Genomic DNA, 23,046 nt, shown 5'->3' with positions numbered 1-23,046 from the left:
GCGCTCAGTTTAAATTTTTTCTTGTATGGAAGTAGGAGGAATGACGGCTTTGGCAGGTTTTCATTTCTATTATTGTCGGGAGTTTTGTTGACCAAATTTTATAGAAATTTATTACAATATTCTTTGATATGCACTGTCTTCAGATATGATATTTGATTAATGAAGTACTAAAGATCGTACCATCAATGAAAGTGGCTCTAAGGTGACTCGGGGAGGCACTACACACCGTGTTATTTTGACGTAAACTACGTCTAAGGGGAAGACTCAGATACAGGGTGTAAATCCGAAATTTCCAAATTCGAGACCGTCACAAAAATTAGGATAGATTTCAAACGCTACATGGCGTCTTTATCTTTCGATGGATTTTTCCGACATTTTGCTTATCAATCGATTCAGAAACTTTCTCCATGCAATTTGCCAATTCTATTATTGATACTATTGATTATCAATTCGTTAAACTAATTGAAAATCGTTTTGTTTCTTTCCAAACCGGGTGAAAGAATTAACGTTCCCGTTCATAAATCCCCCAACTTACGGACATCAGTTGCAGTAAGTGCAGGCCCTTTTGATCCACTAGCTTCGTTTTTCCTGTGCCTATAAAAAGCCCCGTGTTTCGCGTGCGCGCGTCATCGAGACTACGCTCCCACGCGATTTACCTGAGTTTCGAGACAACCCAACACGTACGGACGTGTTTTTGCTCGCGCATTTTTCGAAGTGTTTTCTCGTTCTTTTTCCGCTGTTTACGTTTTTCGCTTGTTAAAGACGTTGGCGTTATTTTCTCCCGGACCCGTCGCATTAGGAGACTCGGTAGCCGATTCGGTCGCTGGAAAAGTGCCTAAGCGCACTGCTCTCTTGGGAGAGCGCAGGTAACCCTCAAGCTTGGCTTTTGCAGAAGCAACGTGTGTTCTCGCCGTTGCCGCTTGATGACGCCGGCAATCCGCCGAAAAAAGGAAAAAGCAGCAATCGCATGGCTACCGCAGGTGCAACCGGAGCGGAAGGAGAAAGTGCCCGCCCGTGTTTGTGAAGGGCGATCCGCCAGATTTACGCCCAAAATTCGCCAACTTCAATCGCCTAAGGGCTGAAATGTAACCTTTTCGGCACTCTGCAGCGGAAGGGCGTGATGCCAGCAAGCGTGATGCCGGCCAGCAGGGATCATCAATCGGTCGTCGTGGAGTTCCTCGAGGTCCACAAGTATGAGTACTACACTCCGCAGCCACCGGCAGAAAGCCGCTCCAAGCGCTTTAGCTGCGAGGAACTGCACGACATAGAAGGCCTGGGAAGAAGAGCTGATGTCAGAATGAGCCAACTTGAACGGCACTGAAACCGTGCCCGTCCACAAGATCGCTCAAATCACGACAAGGCGAAATATCGCGACCAGCACACAACTTTAATCCATCTGGGCGGCTCCCTACAGAAGGACCTGAAAGCTGGTTGGCGTTGCTCGTTACCGTCGTTGACTGGGGCGATATCGGCCAGTGCACCACGATGTCACGCAATGCCAACTGCTTCAATTTCGGGCTGGCGCAGAAACTGCCGCAGCAAACGCGCCCAGCAAATTGTGGCGAACGCCATCCGACGGCAAGTGCGACAAAATGGAAGTGGCCGATCCCAAGTGCGCCAACTGTGGCGACAAACATCAGAGCCACCACAAGGAGCTGCTTAAGCGGCCGAGTTCACAACGGCTCCACTACGGAAAACTTCCGCAGGACCTGGTTTCGAACCGTGTTCTGTCGTTGACTGCAAGGTGAGTAATATCCGATACCAGCATCTCCGTTGTACGATTCAGAATACTTCCGGTACGCTGCTACACTCGATTCGCACCAAATGACTGTCTTCGGCCTTTCACTGAATCAATGGTCAGCCTCCAGCACATCGTCCCCGGCACCATCATAGCGAGCTGGCGTTCCTCCTCTGGGTTCCATCGGGACAATCAACGTCGACTATCAAACCGTCCGCTGTGCTCCGGAACAGCTGATCGCGGTCTTCGCGCCAAAAAGTTTCTGGAACTGCATATCGAAGTGAACAACCGACGTCGACTTGATTCGATGCGGATTACTGGTTTTTCCAGGCAAACAGGTTGAAAAACGAACAGTGGGTAATGTCTGTGGCATAACCGCTAAGTGGACGTGGGACTTGACGTGTCCATGCCTTTAAGATACATAATATGTCCGAATTTCTCAAATCAACTATTTTGGATAAATAATCGGCGTTGCATACCATTCTTTGGCAAAATCTTCTCATCAAACCGACACAGAAATCAAATCTACCTCGAACAAGAATCATCAAGAATCAAATTCAGGAAGTATCTGTCCGGTCACGAAATATTAGCCTCGACAGTGGCAACCTTCCCACTGAAGGACTGCCTGATATGAACCACAAGTTGGCTCAGCGGGGATGTAGACTGTATCTCACCCCTTCCACTGAAAGAGCCTTATAATCCCGTGCGATAGCAACTGAAGGAGAACATTATTTTTTAACTCTTATGCTACGTTTAGACAAGGCAAGTGAATTGAGCAAGTCGCTTGAATCGAACGCAAATTGAACGTTTAAACACCTTAATTCAATTCATGAACGAAAAGAAAGTTGAACATGTTCAACTTTTGGCAAGTCAATTGAATTCAACTGAGGTTGTTCAATTCACTTGTCCTGTCAAAACGTGGCATTAGAGCCTTGAAAAAGGCTGTTTGCCTCGGCTAAGTGCAAAAAGTAGAAAACGATCTTTTCAAATAACCGCGAATTTCTAGTGATGGTATAAAAAGACTGAATGCTCTGCGAGCAGAATGCACTTTTCTTTTATACCTTATTTTGAATCTTCTCTGCTTCCCAAATGATGGGCCAATCAGCTAGTGTCTTGTATCCCGCTTCTTTGTCAGCCAAAGCGTCATCATCATCAACGCGTTCGAGAAGAGCTTTTCCTTTTTTACGCTTGTTGCTCGCTGCTGGCGTCTATTTCCTAACAGGACTTTTGCTAGATACAGGCCAATAAGCCGGGCAAGCGAGCTTAGAATTGCAGTTCAGGTGGGAAGTACGTGTTCTATTATGCTCTATTATTGGCTCTCTGAAGAACCGTTTGTTTTTGGACATACATGCTGCATCATGTGACTTTTCTTCAGCCTGTCCTCGGCTCCTTTCCCGGATGCCGGCCGGTCTCGGCTCTGACTCTGCTGCTGCTGCTGCCGGTATCTGCTCAACGTGCTGCTTTGTCAGGTCTGTAGGGTGGACTGCTGATGTGCTGGCTAGGTGTCGGATGATGATGGTCGCTGCGATGGTGACGAGCCGAAAAAGCGGTCGGTGCAGACTTCATTCCCTACTAAAGTGCTGTTCAGTCGATGATGCAGTTGCTTCGCTTGTCCCGGTCAGAATGAAAGAAAAAAATCGCGTTGCGCTATTTTATGGCTTCTCGGCAGACCAGCGGCTGCTCATTCGCTGGTGTCTGCACCAATCAGAACGTGGTAATGGAATGATGCAAGAATTATGCGGTACCCATATTTATAGGTTCCCTTGATCTCAATGTTTTCATTGAAAACAGTTTCATGCCTATTGAAACAAGTTTTTCAGGTCTTATCAAGCATGGACATGAAAGGCATACTTGAAATCTGTCGATAGAGGGCTTACCGCAGAAATTCGTCCGTTGAGACGAACGCTATTAACGTTTAAAATCTTTCAACACAGCGTAACGCGGTCGATTTGAATATTTTGAAATGACACCCGGTATAGTAAAGAGAGACGTAAGTCCTACGTCAAAACTTCCTGAGAGCTCTTTATTCTTTCTGGTTAATTTATTTAACAAATGTTTTCAATTGGCATACTTTCCAGATAAATGGAAAAACGCCAAAGTTGTTCCAATTTTGAAGCCGGACAAAAATCCAGCTGAGGCTTCTAGTTATCGCCCAATCAGTTTGCTTTCTTCAATAAGCAAACTGTTTGAAAGATTATTTTAAATAGAATGATGGTTCATATTAATGACAAATCTTCTTTTGCTGATGAGAAATTTGGATTTCGCCATGGGCATTCAACCACTCATCAGTTATTAAGAGTTACGAATTTGATTCGGCTCGACACATGAAGGTTTGATTGTAAAATTGATGAATTTTAATTTTCCTCTGTACATCATTAAACTGATCCAAAATTATTTATCAGATCGCTCGCTGCAGGTAAACTATCAGAATACTAAATCTGATAGATTACCTGTAAGAACTAATAGTGTCCCCAAGGCAGCATACTGGGGCCCATATTGTATAACATTTTTACTTCTGACTTACCTGATTTACCACCAGGGTGTCAAAATCTTTGTTTGCAGATGACACGGGCCTTTCAGCCAAAGGGCGAAGCCTTCGTGTCATTGTAGTAGATTGCAAAAAGTTTGGATATTTTCTCCACTTACTTGCAAAATGGAAAATTTCCCCGAATGCTTCCAAAACTCAGCTTATAATTTTCCCACATAAGCCGAGAGCTTCTTATTTGAAACCTTCTAGCAGACATATTGTCACTATGAATGGGGTTCCAATTAATTGGTCTAGCAAGCTAAATATTTAAGACTTCTGCTAGATCAAAAATTAACTTTTAAAAATCACATTGAAGGCCTTCAAGCCAAATGTAACAAATATATTAAGTGCCTATATCCACTTATAAACAGAAAATCAAAACTTTGTCTTGAGAACAAACTTTTGATTTACAAACAAATTTTAGACCAGCCGTGTTGTATGCTGTGCCAATATGGACTAGTTGCTGCAACACCAGAAAGAAGGCACTTTAGTGGACTCAAAATAAAATTTTGAAAATGATTCTGAAGTTGCTTCCGTGGTATAATACCAATGAACTTCATAGAATTTTTAATATTGCGACATTGCATCAAATGTCCAATAAAATAATTTCCAATTTTAGACAAAAATCGTTGCAATCTTCTATTGCAACGATTAACTCCTTGTACCCTTAGTATAAATTAGGTTAAGTTTAGTTCAAGTTGAAAACATTGTAATTCCTACATGGTTTAATTCAACCAGAGAAAAAAATCCTAACTGCCAGGGGCAATTGAAATGTGTTAATAACTAAAAATGTAACATAGCAAATAAGGATGATAGTGTTAAGAAAACACGGAACACCTAGTCTAAGAGATGAATGCATGTATTAGATAATAAGCAAATAAAATTAGTTATAAAAAAAAAAAAAAAAAAAAAACTAACGCCTAAAAATGATTGCCAGGGGTGCGATAATTGCAAATATTACACTAATTTTACATTTTTTGAAAATTTTAATTACATTTTCAACATTTCATTTTAAACTAAGATTCCAAAATGGGATCATGTGATGATTTCTAGCACAAAAATTTGACATGTTATGCTGCACATTGAATTATACGTTTAAGCACCTTGCAATGTCTCTTCACAACATTGCTTGTCTTTTGTGATACCGCGACGCTACTGCTACAGACATCGATTCATAATGTTTTAAACAATCATAAACTCCCAGTTGAACCGCTCAAGGAAACTCTTCAAATTAGCTAGAGTGGTAATAGTGGTAATAGAGTATATTTGCTGAAACACAAAATCACGTTAACCAAGAATATTCAAAAGCTTTATACCAACGTTTGAAAGTTACACAAAATTCAGTAGCTATTTACCTATTCACATCAACAAATAAATCAAATTTTAAATTGAAATATTTAGACTCAAAACAGTGACAGGAATGTCTGCAGGAATACCAAACGCTTAACCGCTGCTGCCATCGGCCGAGAAAACTTGATCAGTAGTGTTGTCGTCGACACTCTATCGTCACACACCGCCGTGCCGCACTTACTGTTGGCTTCTCGACAATGCCGGGCTGAAAATGCCGATGATGCTGACCTGAGAATGCTGACGATTCTGCCTTGCTCTTAAAAAGGCTTAGGTTTGCGAATGCGTGGCTGTGACGATGATGCAACCGTTCAAAAATTCCGACGATGCGATGCTGTTGTTGCTTTGCCTGTTTCGGTCAGATTGAGAGGAAAAATTCGCGCTGCGCTATTTTATGCCTTCTTAGCAGACCTAGCGTGAGCTCATTCGTTGACGTCTGCACCAATCAGAACGTGGTAATGGAATGATGCAAGAATGATGCGGTACCCATATTTATAGGTTTTCGTGAATTCAATGCTTTGCTTTGAAAACAGTTTTAGGCCTATTGAAACAAGTTTTCGGATATTATCAAGCATTAATATGAAAGGCATACTTGAAAGCTGTCGATTGAGGGGTTAACTGCAGAAATCTGTTCACTAGCTATTAACGTTTGAAATCTTTCAACACAGCGTAACGCGGCCGATTTAGAAATTTTGAAATGACACCCGGTATAGTAAAGAGAGACGTAAGTCCTACGTCAAAACCTTACATGAACGCTTTGGTGAGTGTAAAGAAAAGTTTAGGGTCCGTTGCTTGCATTCGGATCAGGCTCCAATTAGGGCGCTAGTTCCAATCTAGGTTATCAAATTTTTTATTGTAAATATTAGTGTACACATAGTAGTTAGGTTATCAAATTTTAAAAAACACACCAGCGCCTCTAAAGGCCGTCATGATATATCATATTAACACTTAAATAACAATGTAAACATAAAAATTTAAAATTGAAGTTGGAGGGCCAAGCCGGCCGAGCACTGTACATGTAGAAAAATAATAATTGTAGAACAGAAAATGATTAAATAAAGAAGAATTTTACTACTACGTGCGCGCGTCATTTTCATTCTGGATGTCTTGCGAGCGGACCAGGGCGTCCACAAGCGGTCCCAGTGACAACGGCTGTCTCAGCGGTGTGGTGGTGCGGATGAAATTTTTCGGTCCGGTGGTGGTGGCGGTCGTGGAAGCAGCAGCACATCATTTTCATCCGTGTCCCATCTTCGGCGGATCTGTCAATCGACGGCGTCCGTTGAGCCGAATCATCGGATGGCGGTCGCGCAGCCCAGTGGCTGCTGCTAAGGCACATAAGTGGCAATTAATCGATTCTTTTCAGGGCCATCATTATATTTGGGAGGAAGGTTAAGTTGAAATAATTTTCCTAAAGTGCAACCGTTAGGAACTGGAAAATTCTTCGTTGAAATTTTCTAGCGTAATTCGGAGTTGTATGATTTTAGTGTTTGAGAATGTTGATATTAGGCGAACTTTCTTCATAGAACAAAGCATAATTGTTTGGCATCGGTAGCGGAATCATAGCATTAGTGCCGGTCGAGCATAGGCTGTCATCGGAAGATTGCTACAGCAAATTATTCACTAATGTGGCGTTTGCAACGATTTGGATGTTGTCGGCACAACATGAAATTTTCCCGCGAGACTAATTTTGTATTTTTCCTGTTGATTGAAAAAGAAATCGGTTCCGAGATGAACTTTATTCAAAGCGCAACGTTAACGTCGGTAGTTGAATCCCAAGCAAGTATCGGAAGGAGACCATGCAAACAATTGATTGCAAATCACTGTTTTTGGATGTTTCTGCATACATTTTTCCATATAAACTTCCAACGAGTTTAGCACTGTCCAAACGTTGACCGATTTGGCTGAAATTTTGTCCAGAGCATCAGGGCATCAAATAGAACCGAATAAGAGGGCGGCCCATCAAAAAATTTATAAAAGTGTTTTTTGAGCCACCCTAGTGTACATAGTAGTTAGGTTATCAAATTTTTCAAAATGAACTAATGCCTGCAATAGGCTTCCATGTCATACTAGAGAATTTTCAAATTACTTGCTTTTCAAAATAATAATAATAAAAAAAAACTAATAACAAAGATGAAGGGCCGTGTGGCCAAACACTTACAATGTACACTAGATGTAAAATCAAAGCAAATAAATAAACATACTTTTATTGAAAAAAAATTGAAAATATTGCTCAATGTTTTTCATTGAAAACAGTTTCATGCCTATTGAAACAAGTTTTTCGGGCCTTATCAAGCATGGACATGGAAGGCATACTTGAAATCTGTCGATTGAGGGGCTTACCGCAGAAATTCGTCCACTGAGACGAACGCTATTAACGTTTAAAATCTTTCAACATAGCGTAACGCGGTCGATTTGAATATTTTGAAATTACACCCGGTATAGTAAAGAGAGACGTAAGTCCTACGTCAAAAAAATTAAATACGTACTTCTCGACTCAGAACGAGTTATGTTGTAAGCATCTCAAATAGCCATGCGAGCAAAGTCGTAGGATTGCCAATCCGGAGATGGTGAGTTCGATTCTCGGTCTGGTCAAGGCTGTTTCCGGGTTGGAAATTTTCTCGACACCCTGGGCATATCCATTGTCTTGCCACACAATATACATACTCATGCAATGGGGGACATAGAAAAGTTTTCAATTATTAACTGAGGAAGTGCTAATAGAATACTCGGTTGAAAAGCAGGTCAAGTTGCAGTTGCAATGTAGAACCATTGAAGAAAAAGAAGTAAGCGTTATTAGACAAATTTGTATAACATAAAGTTTTGAAAATAGTTTTAAGATTTAGAACCGTTGTGTTTCAAAGCTCTGTACTGATCTCTGGCAGAGATGGGAAAAATCAAATTTTCGAAAACTCAAGGATGAACAAATCCACCGCGATCCCACTTTTAAATTATCAAGTGATAAAAATTCGCCAACGATTAAGAATCGTTTGAAAATCGTATCTTGATTTGAAACGCTTATCGTTACATTTTGAACTTTCTTTCCTAACTACCATAAAACCTTAACGCCGTATAGAAAATATAACGGGACTGTTGACAATTAGGGGAAACCGCCAAATGTTGAACGGCTAATTTTGTCGCCTATTGTTGAACTCCCATAAGAAATGCACCGGCGTTCAACAATAGGCGAAGAAATTAGCCGTTTAACATTTGGCGAATTACCCTAGCTGATATTAGTGAAGATTAATGTTTGAATGAAAATTCTGTGTTTATTATCGTTTGCGTACAAAATTTGAGAAGTTGTCGCCAGCGACAACTCGCCTACTGTTTTCACGTGAAAAGTTTTCACATGAAAATAGCAATCATTATCGTCTGATAATGATTTAGCACAACACTGCTCTCTGGTACGCTCAATATTAGAGTTTGTATCTGCTGTTTGGAATCTCTACCAGGCTGTATGGAGTGAGCGGTTCGAAGCTGTCCAAAGAAGATACGTCAGATATGCTTTGCGTCACCTTCCATGAAATGACCCGTTGAACTTGCCTGCTTACGCTGATCGCTGTCGGGTTGGATACTCTAGCCAAACGGAGGAATGTGGCTCAGTGTGTTTTTATTGTTAAGCTTTTATCATCTGAATACGATGCTCCTGAGTTGCTGTCGAGGATCAGTTTATATGCACCTGTCCGAACGTTCCGAGCGCGAGCGCTGCTACACGAGGAGCCACAAGCTACTAACTATGCTGCAAACAGTTCCATTGTCGTCATGATCCATCGCTTTAACGAAGTGTCCGATGAAAATGTTTTTATTGTTTGACTACCATTAGATTTAAGAATTTCATGTAGATAACATAGTCCGATGAACAAAAGAAATACAAAAAGAAAGAAATGTTTACCGGCGCAGCCAAAATTTTTGATAATATAAAGTATGGTTTGAGTTTAAATTTGTTTCGAAATTTCGCGGAATTCCGTTAAGTTTCGTGAGAAGCTAGTTTTTCCTAGCGAATTTTTTGTAATTTTTCGAAACGAAACGAAATAAAGAAAACAGATTTCGCCATGCTCAAATTCCGCGAAATTCCGCGGAATTTCGTTTCGAACGACCTGAAACGAAATTTTTCGAAATACCGCATATGCTTAATGAAAATCACGCATAAAATTTTATCTCTAGAATATTGGATTTGGCACCCAAGTACAATTTCTATCCCGAAGGGTATTGAAAGCATTGATATTGATCTCTATTATTGGCTCTCTGAAGAACCGTTTGTTTTTTGGACATACATGCTGCATCATGTGGCTTTTCTTCAGCCTGTCTCGGCTCAGCACCGATGCCGGCCGGTCTCGGCTCGACTCTGCTGCTGCTGCTGCCGGTATCTGCTCAGCATTGCTGCTTTGTCGGGTCTGTAGGGTGGACTGCTGATGTGCTGGCTAGGTTTCGGCTGATGATGGTCGCTTCGATGGTGTCGAGCCGAAAAAGCGGTCTGTGCAGACTTCATTCCCTGCTAGAAGGTGTGCTGTTCAATCGATGATGCGGTTGCTCCGCTTGTCCCGGTCAGAATGAAAGGAAAAAATCGCGTTGCGCTATTTTATGGCTTCTCGGCAGACCCAGCGGCTGCTCATTCGCTGGTGTCTGCACCAATCAGAACGTGGTAATGGAATGATGCAAGAATTATGCGGTACCCATATTTATAGGTTCCCTTGAGCTCAATGTTTTTCATTGAAAACAGTTTCATGCCTATTGAAACAAGTTTTTCGGGTCTTATCAAGCATGGACATGAAAGGCATACTTGAAATCTGTCGATTGAGGGGCTTACCGCAGAAATTCGTCCACTGAGGCGAACGCTATTTCAACACAGCGTAACGCGGTCGATTTGAATATTTTAAAATGACATCCGGTATAGTAAAGAGAGACGTAAGTCCTACGTCAAAAATATTTGGTAGGCGTACTAGCGAACACCATCCATCATAACCGGTACCATATAGTTTTTCATGAAAAGTTCCTAATTTTGAGAAAACCCGCGTTAGATGTCTTTCGCCATATCAATTTCTGGAGGTTAACTCATGCTGGCTATTTGCGTATATACGATAACGCCTGGCTGTGAAAGTGGCGGGTAGAAAATCAGCCACTGTCAATAATTCATCTTGATCAGTGTTGTCATTGACAGTCTATCGTCACACCGCCGAGCCGCGCTTACTGTCCGGTAGGCTTCTCCTTTGTGCGGTGGCCTCGACAATGCCGGACCGAAAATGTCGATGATGCTGACGATTCTGCCTTGCTCTTGAGAAAGCTTAAGTTTGCGATTGCGTAGCTGAGACGATGGAGCAACACTTCAAAAGTTCTGGTGATGCGGTTGCTTTGCCTGTTCTTGTCAGATCTCAGGGTCAGATTGAGAGGAAAAAAATCTTGCTGCGCTTTTTTATGCATTCCTGACCTAGCGAGAGCTCATTCGCTGACGTCTGCACCAATCAGAGCGTGGCAATGGAATGATGCAAGAATGATGCGGTACTCATATTTATAGGTTCTCGTGAATTCAATATTTTGCTTTGAAAACAGTTTTGGGCCTATTGAAACAAGTTTTTCGGGTCTTATCAAGCATGGACATGGAAGGCATACTTGAAATCTGTCGATTGAGGGGCTTACCGCAGAAATTCGTCCACTGAGACGAACGCTATTAACGTTTAAAATCTTTCAACACAGCGTAACACGGTCGATTTGAATATTTTGAAATGACACCCGGTTAGCAAAGAGAGACGTAAGTCCTACGTCAAAACTCTTTAGTAAGTATATTAGTGGTAAGTACTGAAAAGATCCATTCACTATGTTAGATGTAAATTTCCTCTTGAGCGGTTCAACTGGGAGTTTATGATTGTTTAAAACATTATGAATCGATGTCTGCAGGAATACCAAACGCTTAACCGCTGCTGCCATCGGCCGAGAAAACTTGATCAGTAGTGTTGTCGTCGACACTCTATCGTCACACACCGCCGTGCCGCGCTTACTGTTGGCTTCTCGACAATGCCGGGCTGGAAATGCCGATGATGCTGACCTGAGTGCTGACGCTTCTACCTTGCTCATAAAAAGGCTTAGGTTTGCGAATGCGTGGCTGAGACGATGATGCAACCGTTCAAAAATTCCTTCTTAGCAGACCTAGCGTGAGCTCATTCGTTGACGTCTGCACCAATCAGAACGTGGTAATGGAATGATGCAAGAATGATGCGGTACCCATATTTATAGGTTTTCGTGAATTCAATGCTTTGCTTTGAAAACAGTTTCAGGCCTATTGAAACAAATTTTCGGATATTATCAAGCATTAATATGAAAGGCATACTTGAAAGCTGTCGATTGAGGGGTTAACTGCAGAAATCTGTTCACTAGGGTAAAAGCTATTAACGTTTGAAATCTTTCAACACAGCGTAGCGCGGCCGATTTAGAAATTTTGAAATGACACCCGGTATAGTAAAGAGAGACGTAAGTCCTACGTCAAAAACACCGATTTCCTCATAACTCGAGAATTAATCAAGCAAATGGAACCAAATTTGGCATGTGGAGATTTTTGAAGGGAAGATATATTTCAGTGGTTGTTTAAAACCCCTCCCCTTTCTGAAAAGAGGGGCTTCCATACAAATGAACCAGAAATTACTGCATAATTCGAGAACTAATCAGAGAATAAATCAATTTTAGGCGGAACGAAGTTCGTCGTCTGCTAGTAAATAAATAAATTCCTTCGGATATTCCTTCAGATATTTCTCTACGAATTCCTTTGAATATTTTTCCAAGAACACCTCCATATATTCCAACTATGTCAAGTGTTACTTCTACTTTGCGGTTATTTCTCAGACATTACTTGCTCTCTTTGTTCTGAATATTTTTTCTAAATTGAAGCATGTGGATTTTGAAGCGACTACAAAACCGCCGATAATAGAACATAACCAGCTAAAGTTATAGTTTGCCTCGTTTCAATTTATGTTCAATGTTGTTCAATGTTAATTTTAAATTGTCTTTCATTTCAGAGCAAATCAACAAAGCTACGGACATCTCGTTGACTTCATTCCCCCCTAACACGGGGTTAAAATCCAAGACCATTGTACCGCAAACCCGGGAGACCAATTGCAACTCCCTACCGACAGAAGTGACCCCACCGAAAAACACTCAGCCCGGCTCGTCATCGAAATGGTTTTCCACCTCCAAATGCAATGAGCATAGTGGATGTGCAGCTACCGAAAAACCGGACCGTATTTTGGAAAATTTAATGGGGGTAAGTTTTTTAATCGCCAATGGTGATGGCGGTGATGCTGCCTTGCCACTGAAAAGGCTCAAGTTTGCATATGCCAGACTGGAACGAATATGGATGCCCAATTAACATGTTGTATTCTATTTGGATTTATTATAGTTGTATCATAGTATCATGTATCAATGGTACATGCTCCTATAATCATTTTAATAAATGCTCCAAGTCCATATTGAACTGTTTATTTTGATGGGTTGTCTAGCTAGAGTAATTTCTCTTAACTGAAACCATAAAGCTTTGAGAAAGATTTATTATGCTCTCCATTAAGAAAGAACGATCTTAAGTTTTTTGTTAACTCTGCTTTGCTTCTCTTGATCCACGACTGCTTGGCAGAAATCATGTTCCTTCATTTTTCATCTGATTGATCAATTTTCCTCACAATGCATTTTATCGACTTTTTGCGAACGCTGATTAAGCAGGTTATACTCTAAAATCATCAGTTTAGGTTACGAATCACAATTTGATGTTTATTATTCCAACGTATGTGAAGTAACTATCTTTAATTCTCGTGACATCTCCCACGAACAAAATCTTTTATCGAATTATCATTTCTACTCTTATTTCAAAGAAGGGTTATTTTAATCAAGAAATATTGATTAAACTTTAACTAAAAGTTAAACCATTTCGTTATATGCCTTAATTTTTTTAGTAAAATAGGGGCATCTGTTTCAGAACATGCTTTTATATTTTAACAATATCCACAAAGGGGATGCTTCTGGGTAAATCTCTGCTCACTGCACAGAAATTCGAAGAAAAGCTTTTAGGGCTTTTAGCTCTCGAATTATTTGTTTCCAATTGTCATCAATTCAAAGAATAGTAACCATTCCCAAATTTTAAATTTTGGCCCTGAGGAGAATCGATTATTTCCCAATAATGCATATTTCGAATCACTAACGACCACACGACCCACGCCATTGGCTGGAAAAACAAAACCAAATAAGAATCTTGAAAGAATTAAACTTGACTGCCACTGAAGCCATCCATGCGAATACATATTTGTAGCATCACCCTCCGACGCGCGCTCGTGATTCTGCTACGGACGCCAGGCAACTTTATGGCGTCTCCAAGCGGTTAATTTGCACTTTGAAAAAAGTTCGCCTCGCCTCAATTCTCCTTTGTATAGAATGGAGGCCCTGAGAAGAACCGATTTTTCCAATATCCCATATGTATTTGGAATAAAATTTGCTCAGCAACTCCGCCGATGCTTAGAGACGTAATAAAATCTCGATTAATCGATTAGTAACTAATCGATCACTCTCGATTCTTGTCGATTATTGAATCGATTAATCGCTGGGAAGTAATCGATTTAAAAATTAATCGATTATCACAACAAATAATCGGTTATTCGAAGTAATCGAATAATTTGCGACATCTCTACCGACGCTGGGGCCGCTCTCCGCGATATTTCAAATGAAATGCCCCGCGCGCGGTAGTAGTAGTAAAATTCTTCTTTATTTACACATTTTTTGTTTTACAATTATTTTGACATGTACAGTGATCGGCCGGCTTGGCCCTCCAACTTCAATTTTAATTATTATTATTATTATTATTTTTATGTTTCTACTTAATTTTTAAAATATAATGTATCATGACGGCCTTCAGGAGGCTCTAGTGTGTTTTGACGTAGGACTTACGTCTCTCTTTACTATACCGGGTGTCATTTCAATTTTTTTAAATCGACCGCGTTACGCTGTGTTGAAAGATTTCAAACGTAAATAGCTTTTGCCCTATTGAACAGTTTTCTGCAGTTAACCACTCAATCAACAGCTTTCAAGTATGCCTTTCATATTCATGCTTGATAATATCCGAAAACTTGATTCAATAGGCCCAAAACTGTTTTCAAAGCAAAATATTGAATTCACGAGAACCTATAAATATGAGTACCGCATCATTCTTGCATCATTCCATTGCCACGCTCTGATTGGTGCAGACACCAGCGAATGAGCTCTCGCTAGGTCAGGAAGGCATAAAAAAGCGCAGCACGATTTTTTTCCTCTCAATCTGACCCTGAGATCTGACAAGAACAGGCAAAGCAACCACAGCATCGCCAGAACTTTTGAAGTGTTGCTCCATCGTCTCAGCCACGCAATCGCAAACTTAAGCTTTCTCAAGAGCAAGGCAGAATCGTCAGCATCATCGGCATTTTCGGTCCGGCATTGTCGAGGCCACCGCACAAAGGAGAAGCCTACCGGACAGTAAGCGCGGCTCGGCGGTGTGACGATAGACTGTCAATGACAACACTGATCAAGATGAATTATTGACAGTGGCTGATTTTCTACCCGCCACTTCCACAGCCAGGCGCTATCGTATATGCGCAAATAGCCGGCATGAGTTAACCTCCAGAAATTGATATGGCGAAAGACATCTAACGCGGGTTTTCTCAAAATTAGGAACTTTCCATGAAAAACTATATGGTACCGGTTATGATGGATGGTGTTCGCTAGGTGCTTAAATTTGAGAAATCGAACCTTAGATGCCTTTCGCCACACTGCTTTCAGAAAGTTAACTTCTAGTGTGCCCCTGTACGTCCAAAGTGAACGATTCATTGATCAAGTTTTCTACGATCTCAAGCTTTCAAGATCTACTAAAGAGTTTTTCGCAGTAGAATCGTTTTAAAAATTTAATTAGCTTGCGTGACAACCCTTCTGGATAGAAATTGTGCTTGGGTGCCAATCCAATATTCTAGAGATAAAATGTTATGCGTGATTTTCATAAATTGCGTCAAAACTAACAGTGGATAATTTTTCTGATTTAACCGCGAAGTGGACGAAGGACTTCGCTTGACCATGCCTTTAAAGATTCATAAGATGTCCAAATCTCTCACATAATCTTATTTGGATAAAAAAACGAACAGTGGGTAATGTCTGTGACATAACCGCTAAGTGGACGTAGGACTTGACTTGACCATGCCTTCAAGATACATAATATGTCCAAATTTTCCACATCAACTATTTTGGATAAATAATCGGCGTTGCATACCAGACGAGCTCGGTGGTCTAGTGGCTACCGCTTCTGCCTTATGAGCAGGAGGTCGTGGATTAAATTTCAGGCTCGTCCCTTTCCTACTTTGTATTTCTATCATAGTTTTTTCTGTGTTTCACGTTCTACCAACACAATTCCTACTGTTATAACATTCCAAACTAACAAAACCTCCCGTGGCACCTATGAGAGGTCGTAGAGTTCTCTGCATCTTTCTTTAGTAGGTGTCCAACTAAACATCCTTCCCCTTCCCCAGCATTCGCAAGGGCGTGGCCAGGACAGATCTGGACTATTGCTTCTATCTAAGAGACAGTGATAAGTCTCAAATAAATATCTGTGGTAACGGATAAAAGTGATGTTTCTCTCAAACAATAATCCAGACCTACGAATTTGTGCGAATTGCTCAATGCTAATGCTAATGCTAATAATCGGCGTTGCATACCATTCCTTGGCAAAATCTTCTCATCAAACCGACACAGAAATCAAATCTACCTCGAACAAGAATCATCAAAAAAAATTCAGGAAGTATCTGTCCGGTCACGGAATATTAGCCTCGACAGTGGCAACCTTCCCACTGAAGGATTGCCTGAAATAAGCCACAAGTTGGCTCAGCAGGGGATGCAGACTGTATCTCAGCCCCTCCACTGAAGAGCCTCTAATGCGTGCGATAGCGACTGAAGAACATTATTTTTAACTCTTAGAGCCTTAAAAAAGGCTGTTTGCTTCGGCTAAGTGCAAAACGTAAGAAAACGATCTTTTCAAATAACCGCGAATTTCTAGCACTTTTCTTTTATACCTACTTAATTTTGAATCTTCTCTGCTTCCCAATTGGCTATCTCTTGGCCAATCAGCTAGTGTCTTGTATCCCGCTTCTTTGTCAGCCAAAGCGTCATCATCATCAACGCGTTCGAGAAGGGCTTCTTCTTTTTTACGCTTGTTGCTCGCTGCTGGCGTCTATTTCCTAATAGGACTTTTCGCTTGATACAGGCCAATAAGCCGGGCAAGCGAGCTTAGAATTGCAGTCCAGGTGGGAAGTACGTGTTCTTTTCTGAGACAACATTGTTAGTAGTAGAAGGAAGAAACACCTGGAAACAATGTTTATCTACATATTTTTTATCAATGCCAAAAAATCCAACATTTGATGAAAAATCGATTGATAGTTTATTAATGTTTGAGCTGTTATCGGTGTTTTTTTATCCAAATAAGATTATGTGAGAGATTTGGACATCTTATGAATCTTTAAAGGCATGGTCAAGCGAAGTCCTTCGTCCACTTCGCGGTTAAATCAGAAAAATTATCCACTGTTAGTTTTGACGCAATTTATGAAAATCACGCATAACATTTTATCTCTAGAATATTGGATTGGCACCCAAGCACAATTTCTATCCAGAAGGGTTGTCACGCAAGCTAATTAAATTTTTAAAACGATTCTACTGCGAAAAACTCTTTAGTAGATCTTGAAAGCTTGAGATCGTAGAAAACTTGATCAATGAATCGTTCACTTTGAACGTACAGGGGCACACTAGAAGTTAACTTTCTGAAAGCAGTGTGGCGAAAGGCATCTAAGGTTCGATTTCTCAAATTTAAGCACCTTAATCAAAAAAAAAATTTGGTAGGCGTACTAGCGAACACCATCCATCATAACCGGTACCATATAGTTTTTCATGGAAAGTTCCTAATTTTGAGAAAACCCGCGTTAGATGTCTTTCGCCATATCAATTTCTGGAGGTTAACTCATGCCGGCTATTTGCGCATATACGATAGCGCCTGGCTGTGGAAGTGGCGGGTAGAAAATCAGCCACTGTCAATAATTCATCTTGATCAGTGTTGTCATTGACAGTCTATCGTCACACCGCCGAGCCGCGCTTACTGTCCGGTAGGCTTCTCCTTTGTGCGGTGGCCTCGACAATGCCGGACCGAAAATGCCGATGATGCTGACGATTCTGCCTTGCTCTTGAGAAAGCTTAAGTTTGCGATTGCGTGGCTGAGACGATGGAGCAACACTTCAAAAGTTCTGGCGATGCTGTGGTTGCTTTGCCTGTTCTTGTCAGATCTCAGGGTCAGATTGAGAGGAAAAAATCGTGCTGCGCTTTTTTATGCCTTCCTGACCTAGTGAGCTCATTCGCAGGTGTCTGCACCAATCAGAACGTGGCAATGGAATGATGCAAGAATGATGCGGTACTCATATTTATAGGTTCTCGTGAATTCAATATTTTGCTTTGAAAACAGTTTTGGGCCTATTGAAACAAGTTTTCGGATATTATCAAGCATGAATATGAAAGGCATACTTGAAAGCTGTTGATTGAGTGGTTAACTGCAGAAAACTGTTCAATAGGGCAAAAGCTATTTACGTTTGAAATCTTTCAACACAGCGTAACGCGGTCGATTTAAAAAAATTGAAATGACACCCGGTATAGTAAAGAGAGACGTAAGTCCTACGTCAAAACACCGATAACAGCTCAAACATTAATAAACTATCAATCGATTTTTCATCAAATGTTGGATTTTTTGGCATTGATAAAAAAATATGTAGATAAACATTGTTTCCGGGTGTTTCCTTCCTTCTACTACTAACAATGTTGTCTCAGAAAAGAACACGTACTTCCCACCTGGACTGCAATTCTAAGCTCGCTTGCCCGGCTTATTGGCCTGTATCAAGCGAAAAGTCCCGTTAGGAAATAGACGCCAGCAGCGAGCAACAAGCGTAAAAAAGAAGAAGCCCTTCTCGAACGCGTTGATGATGATGACGCTTTGGCTGACAAAGAAGCGGGATACAAGACACTAGCTGATTGGCCAAGAGATAGCCAATTGGGAAGCAGAGAAGATTCAAAATTAAGTAGGTATAAAAGAAAAGTGCTAGAAATTCGCGGTTATTTGAAAAGATCGTTTTCTTACGTTTTGCACTTAGCCGAAGCAAACAGCCTTTTTCAAGGCTCTAAGAGTTAAAAATAATGTTCTTCAGTCGCTATCGCACGCATTAGGAGGCCCTTCAGTGGAGGGGCTGAGATACAGTCTACATCCCCTGCTGAGCCAACTTGTGGCTTATTTCAGGCAGTCCTTCAGTGGGAAGGTTGCCACTGTCGAGGCTAATATTCCGTGACCGGACAGATACTTCCTGAATTTTTTTTGATGATTCTTGTTCGAGGTAGATTTGATTTCTGTGTCGGTTTGATGAGAAGATTTTGCCAAGGAATGGTATGCAACGCCGATTATTAGCATTAGCATTAGCATTGAGCAATTCGCACAAATTCGTAGGTGGTACAAGCCTGGACTATTGTGTGAGAGTAGCATCACTTTCATCCGTTACCACAAATATTGATTTGGGACTAATCACTATCTCTTAGATGGAAGCAATGCACTCTCTCCAATAGTCCAGATCTGTCCTGGCCACGTCCTTGCGAATGCTGGGGAAGGGGAAGGATGGTTAGTTGGACACCTACTAAAGAAAGATGCAGAGAACTCTACGACCTCTCATAGGTGCCACGGGAGGTTTTGTTAGTTTGGAATGTTATAACAGTAGGAATTGTGTTGGTAGAACGTGAAACACAGAAAAAACTATGATAGAAATACAAAGTAGGAAAGGGACGAGCCTGAAATTTAATCCACGACCTCCTGCTCATAAGGCAGAAGCGGTAGCCACTAGACCACCGAGCTCGTCTGGTATGCAACGCCGATTATTTATCCAAAATAGTTGATGTGGAAAATTTGGACATATTATGTATCTTGAAGGCATGGTCAAGTCAAGTCCTACGTCCACTTAGCGGTTATGTCACAGACATTACCCACTGTTCGTTTTTTAAAATTTGATAACCTAACTACTATGTACACTAATATTTACAATAAAAATTTGATAACCTAGATTGGAACTAGCGCCCTAAGCGCTTCTTAGTCCGAGTGCAAGCAACGGACCCTAAACTTTTCTTTACACTCACCAAAGCGTTCATGTAAGGTTTTTATTCCGGCCAGACGGTGGACCTCGGATGTTCTTGTCCTGGGAGGGGTGTTGAGGATCATTCTCAGGAATTTGTTTTGGACCCGTTGAAGTTTGAGGTGGTGGGTTTTAGCGCAGGTCTCCCAGACCGGCATGCCATATTCGATCACAGGGAGGATGATTTGCTTGTAGACAGCAAGCTTATTTTTCAGGGACAATGACGACCGGCGGTTGATCAAAGGGTACAGTAGTTTCAACAAGACGTTATACTTTGTCACCGTTTTGTCAACCTGTTGCCTGAAGATAAGCTTGCTGTCGAGGGTCAAGCCAAGGTAGTCGGCCTCATTGGCCCATTCCACAGTCGTGCCATTGAGGATGATTTTACAGTCCCCAGGCGGAACAAGTTTAGGGGATTTGGAGTGGGGGAAAATGATGACCTGGGTCTTCGCCGCGTTGATACAGATCTTCCAGCTGGTGAGGTACTCTGTCAGGGCATCCAGGCCTCGTTGGAGTTTTGCCACTAGCGCTCTGATCACTCTACCGTTGTAGACGATGGATGTGTAGGAGCTCCGCCGATGCCGAAGGTGGTACCACGGTCTGCTCTTCGCGACATCTCGAACGAAATGGCTCGCGCGCGCGGGAGAGCTGCTTGCTTGTAATCAATAAAGTTGAATCTGTAGCCACGCCCCTTTGGTGAGTGTTTGACGGTTATACAATATTTGTAGCCATACCGGACAACAAAGAGGCGGGACTAATGAGCCATCTTTATTGATGATAAGAAAACTGCTCTCCCCCGCGCGCGTGGCATTTCATTAGAAATGTCTCGGGCGGCGGTCTCAGCATCGGCGGAGTTGCTGAACGAATCAATCGGTTCTTCTCAGGGCCACCATCGTGTTGCTGTCTCGCGCGCGGGGGAGAGCATTTTTCTTATAACCAATAAATATGGCTCATTAGTCCCTCCTCTTTGTTGTCCGGTATGACTGCAAATATTGTGTAACCGTCAAACACTCACCAAAGGGGCGTGGCGAGAACGACATTCCAGTTCGAGACAGCAACACGTACGGACGTGTTTTTTGCTCGCGCATTTTTTTCGAAGTGTTTTTTCTCGTTCTTTCGCTGTTTACGTTTTCGCTTGTCGCGTTGGCGTTATTTTCTCCCGGACCCGTCATGAGAGACTCGGTGGCCGATTCGGTCGCTGGAAAAGTGCCTAAGCGCACTGCTCTTGGAGGCGCGGGTAACCCCTCCAAGCAGCTTTTGCAGAGCAACGTGTTCTCGCCGTTGCCGCTTGATGACGCCGGCAATCCGCCGAAAAAGAGGAAGAAGCAGCAATCGCAGCTGCCGCAGGTGCAACCGGAGCGAAAGGAGAAGTGCCCGCCCGTGTTTGTGAAGGGCGATCCGCCGGATTTACGACCAAAAATTCGCCAGCTGATCGCTAAGGGGCTGAAATGTACTTTTCGGCTCTGCAGCGAGGGCGTGAAAGTGATGCCGGCCAACAGGGACCATCATCAATCCGTCGTGGAGTTCCTCGAGGTCCACAAGTATGAGTACTACACTCATGACCACCCCGGCACGAAGCCGCTCAAGGCCTTGCTGCGAGGACTTCACGACATGAAGGAGGAAGAGCTCCAAGCAGAGCTTGAAAGTTGCGGACTGAAGCCAGTAGCCGTCCACAAGATCGCTCGTCACGACAAGGCGAGGAAATATCGCGACCAGCTTTACCTGATCCATCTGGAGCACGGTTCCACTACCTGGAAGGACCTGAAGCTGGTTGGCGTTATAAATTACACCGTCGTTGACTGGGAGCGATATCGGCCAGTGCACCGCGATGTCACGCAATGCACCAACTGCTTCAATTTAGGGCACGGCACCAGGAACTGCCGCATGAAGCCGCGCTGCAACAAGTGTGGCGAACCCCATCCGACTGACGAGTGCGACAAAATGGAGGTGGCCGATCCCAAGTGCGCCAACTGTGGCGACAAATATCAGGCCACCACAAAGGGCTGCCCAAAGCGAGCCGCGTTCCTGGAAATCCGGACGAAGGCTTCCACCAGGACCAGTCCGAAGAAGAACCGGGTTCCTGTAATCAACGAGGTGAACTGTCCAGCTATCCTGGCTCCCCGTCGTGTGATTCCAATACTCCCACCGCTACAGCCGCACAAGCGACTGGCAGCGGCAGCTGCATCGGTCCAAGCTCCAGCATCGTCGGCACCATCCACCAGCGAATGGCCCCCGCTTCCTCCTCCTGGGTTCCGTCGGCAGTCGGAGAACGAAGCCGTCCCACCGGAAGAATCTGCCCGCTGTACACTCCGGAGCAACTGATGCCGATCTTCGCGCAGCTTGCCACTCGACTGCGCGGCTGCAAAACCCGATTCGACCAGGTCTTCACACTTGGCATGTTCATCATTGAAAATGGCTGCTAGGGTGGGCCTGGTCAACTGGAACGCTTGCTCGCTAAAGAGCAAAACAATCGAGCTGAAGGATTTCCTTGAGGAGAAGGAAATAGACGTGGCGTTCATCACCGAAACGCACCTAAAACCGGAGGTGAACATCAACATCCCGGACTTCCGCATCGTGCGACTCGACCGGCCGACCAGGGGAGGTGGTGTGACCATCGCTCTTCGCTACAACATCAACTGTCGTCTGCTTCCAAGCTTCCAGCTCAATGTCATTGAGGCCATCGGTGTCGAAATCACCACTTCAGTCGGCACAATCGCGCTCATCGCGGCGTACTGTCCAACGCAAGCCAAAGCCGGCGATGGATCATCGGCTGCCCTTCGGAGGGACATCGTCAAGCTGACGCGGAGGCAAGGCCAATATATCATTGCCGGCGACTTGAATGCCAAACATCAAGCCTGGGGCAACAGTCGCGGCAATCGAAACGGCACCATCTGGAGCAACGACATGGAGGAAGGCCACTACGATCCTGAGCCCGGATTCCCCACTCGGCTGGAGTCGGTCCGGTGCCCACACAACGCCCGACCTCTACGTAACAAACCTGAGCGACCACGTCTCGCAGCCGGTTGTATACCAGGAGCTCAGTTCGGATCACTATCCGGTGGTGGCGGAACTGGGCTCCTCGGTCAATCGGCACCAGCAGTTACGGCGGAACTACCACCGAGTGAACTGGCAGCGTTTCCAGCAGTGCGTCGATAACACCGTCGACTACGAGGTGCGTCCGGAGACGCCGGAAAGTATCGACCGCCAGCTGTGCGCTATCGAGGAGGCGATCACGGCGGCCCGAGAGC

General features: G+C 43.1%; 1 protein-coding gene across 1 annotated transcript in view; it reads left to right on the top strand.

Annotated features, from left to right (window-relative positions):
* The window catches only part of LOC134207353 (uncharacterized), a 249,529-nt gene that overhangs the window by 141,268 nt on the left and 85,215 nt on the right, over positions 1–23,046 (top strand). Inside the window, exon 4 of the mRNA XM_062683072.1 lies at positions 12,614–12,858. Within this exon, the coding sequence (XP_062539056.1) occupies positions 12,614–12,858 (245 nt within the window). The remainder of the gene's footprint in view (positions 1–12,613; positions 12,859–23,046) is intronic.

This window comes from Armigeres subalbatus, chromosome 1 (genome assembly GCF_024139115.2).
Source record: "Armigeres subalbatus isolate Guangzhou_Male chromosome 1, GZ_Asu_2, whole genome shotgun sequence".
NCBI lineage: Eukaryota > Metazoa > Arthropoda > Insecta > Diptera > Culicidae > Armigeres > Armigeres subalbatus.
This window is presented reverse-complemented; position numbering and strand designations above follow the sequence as displayed.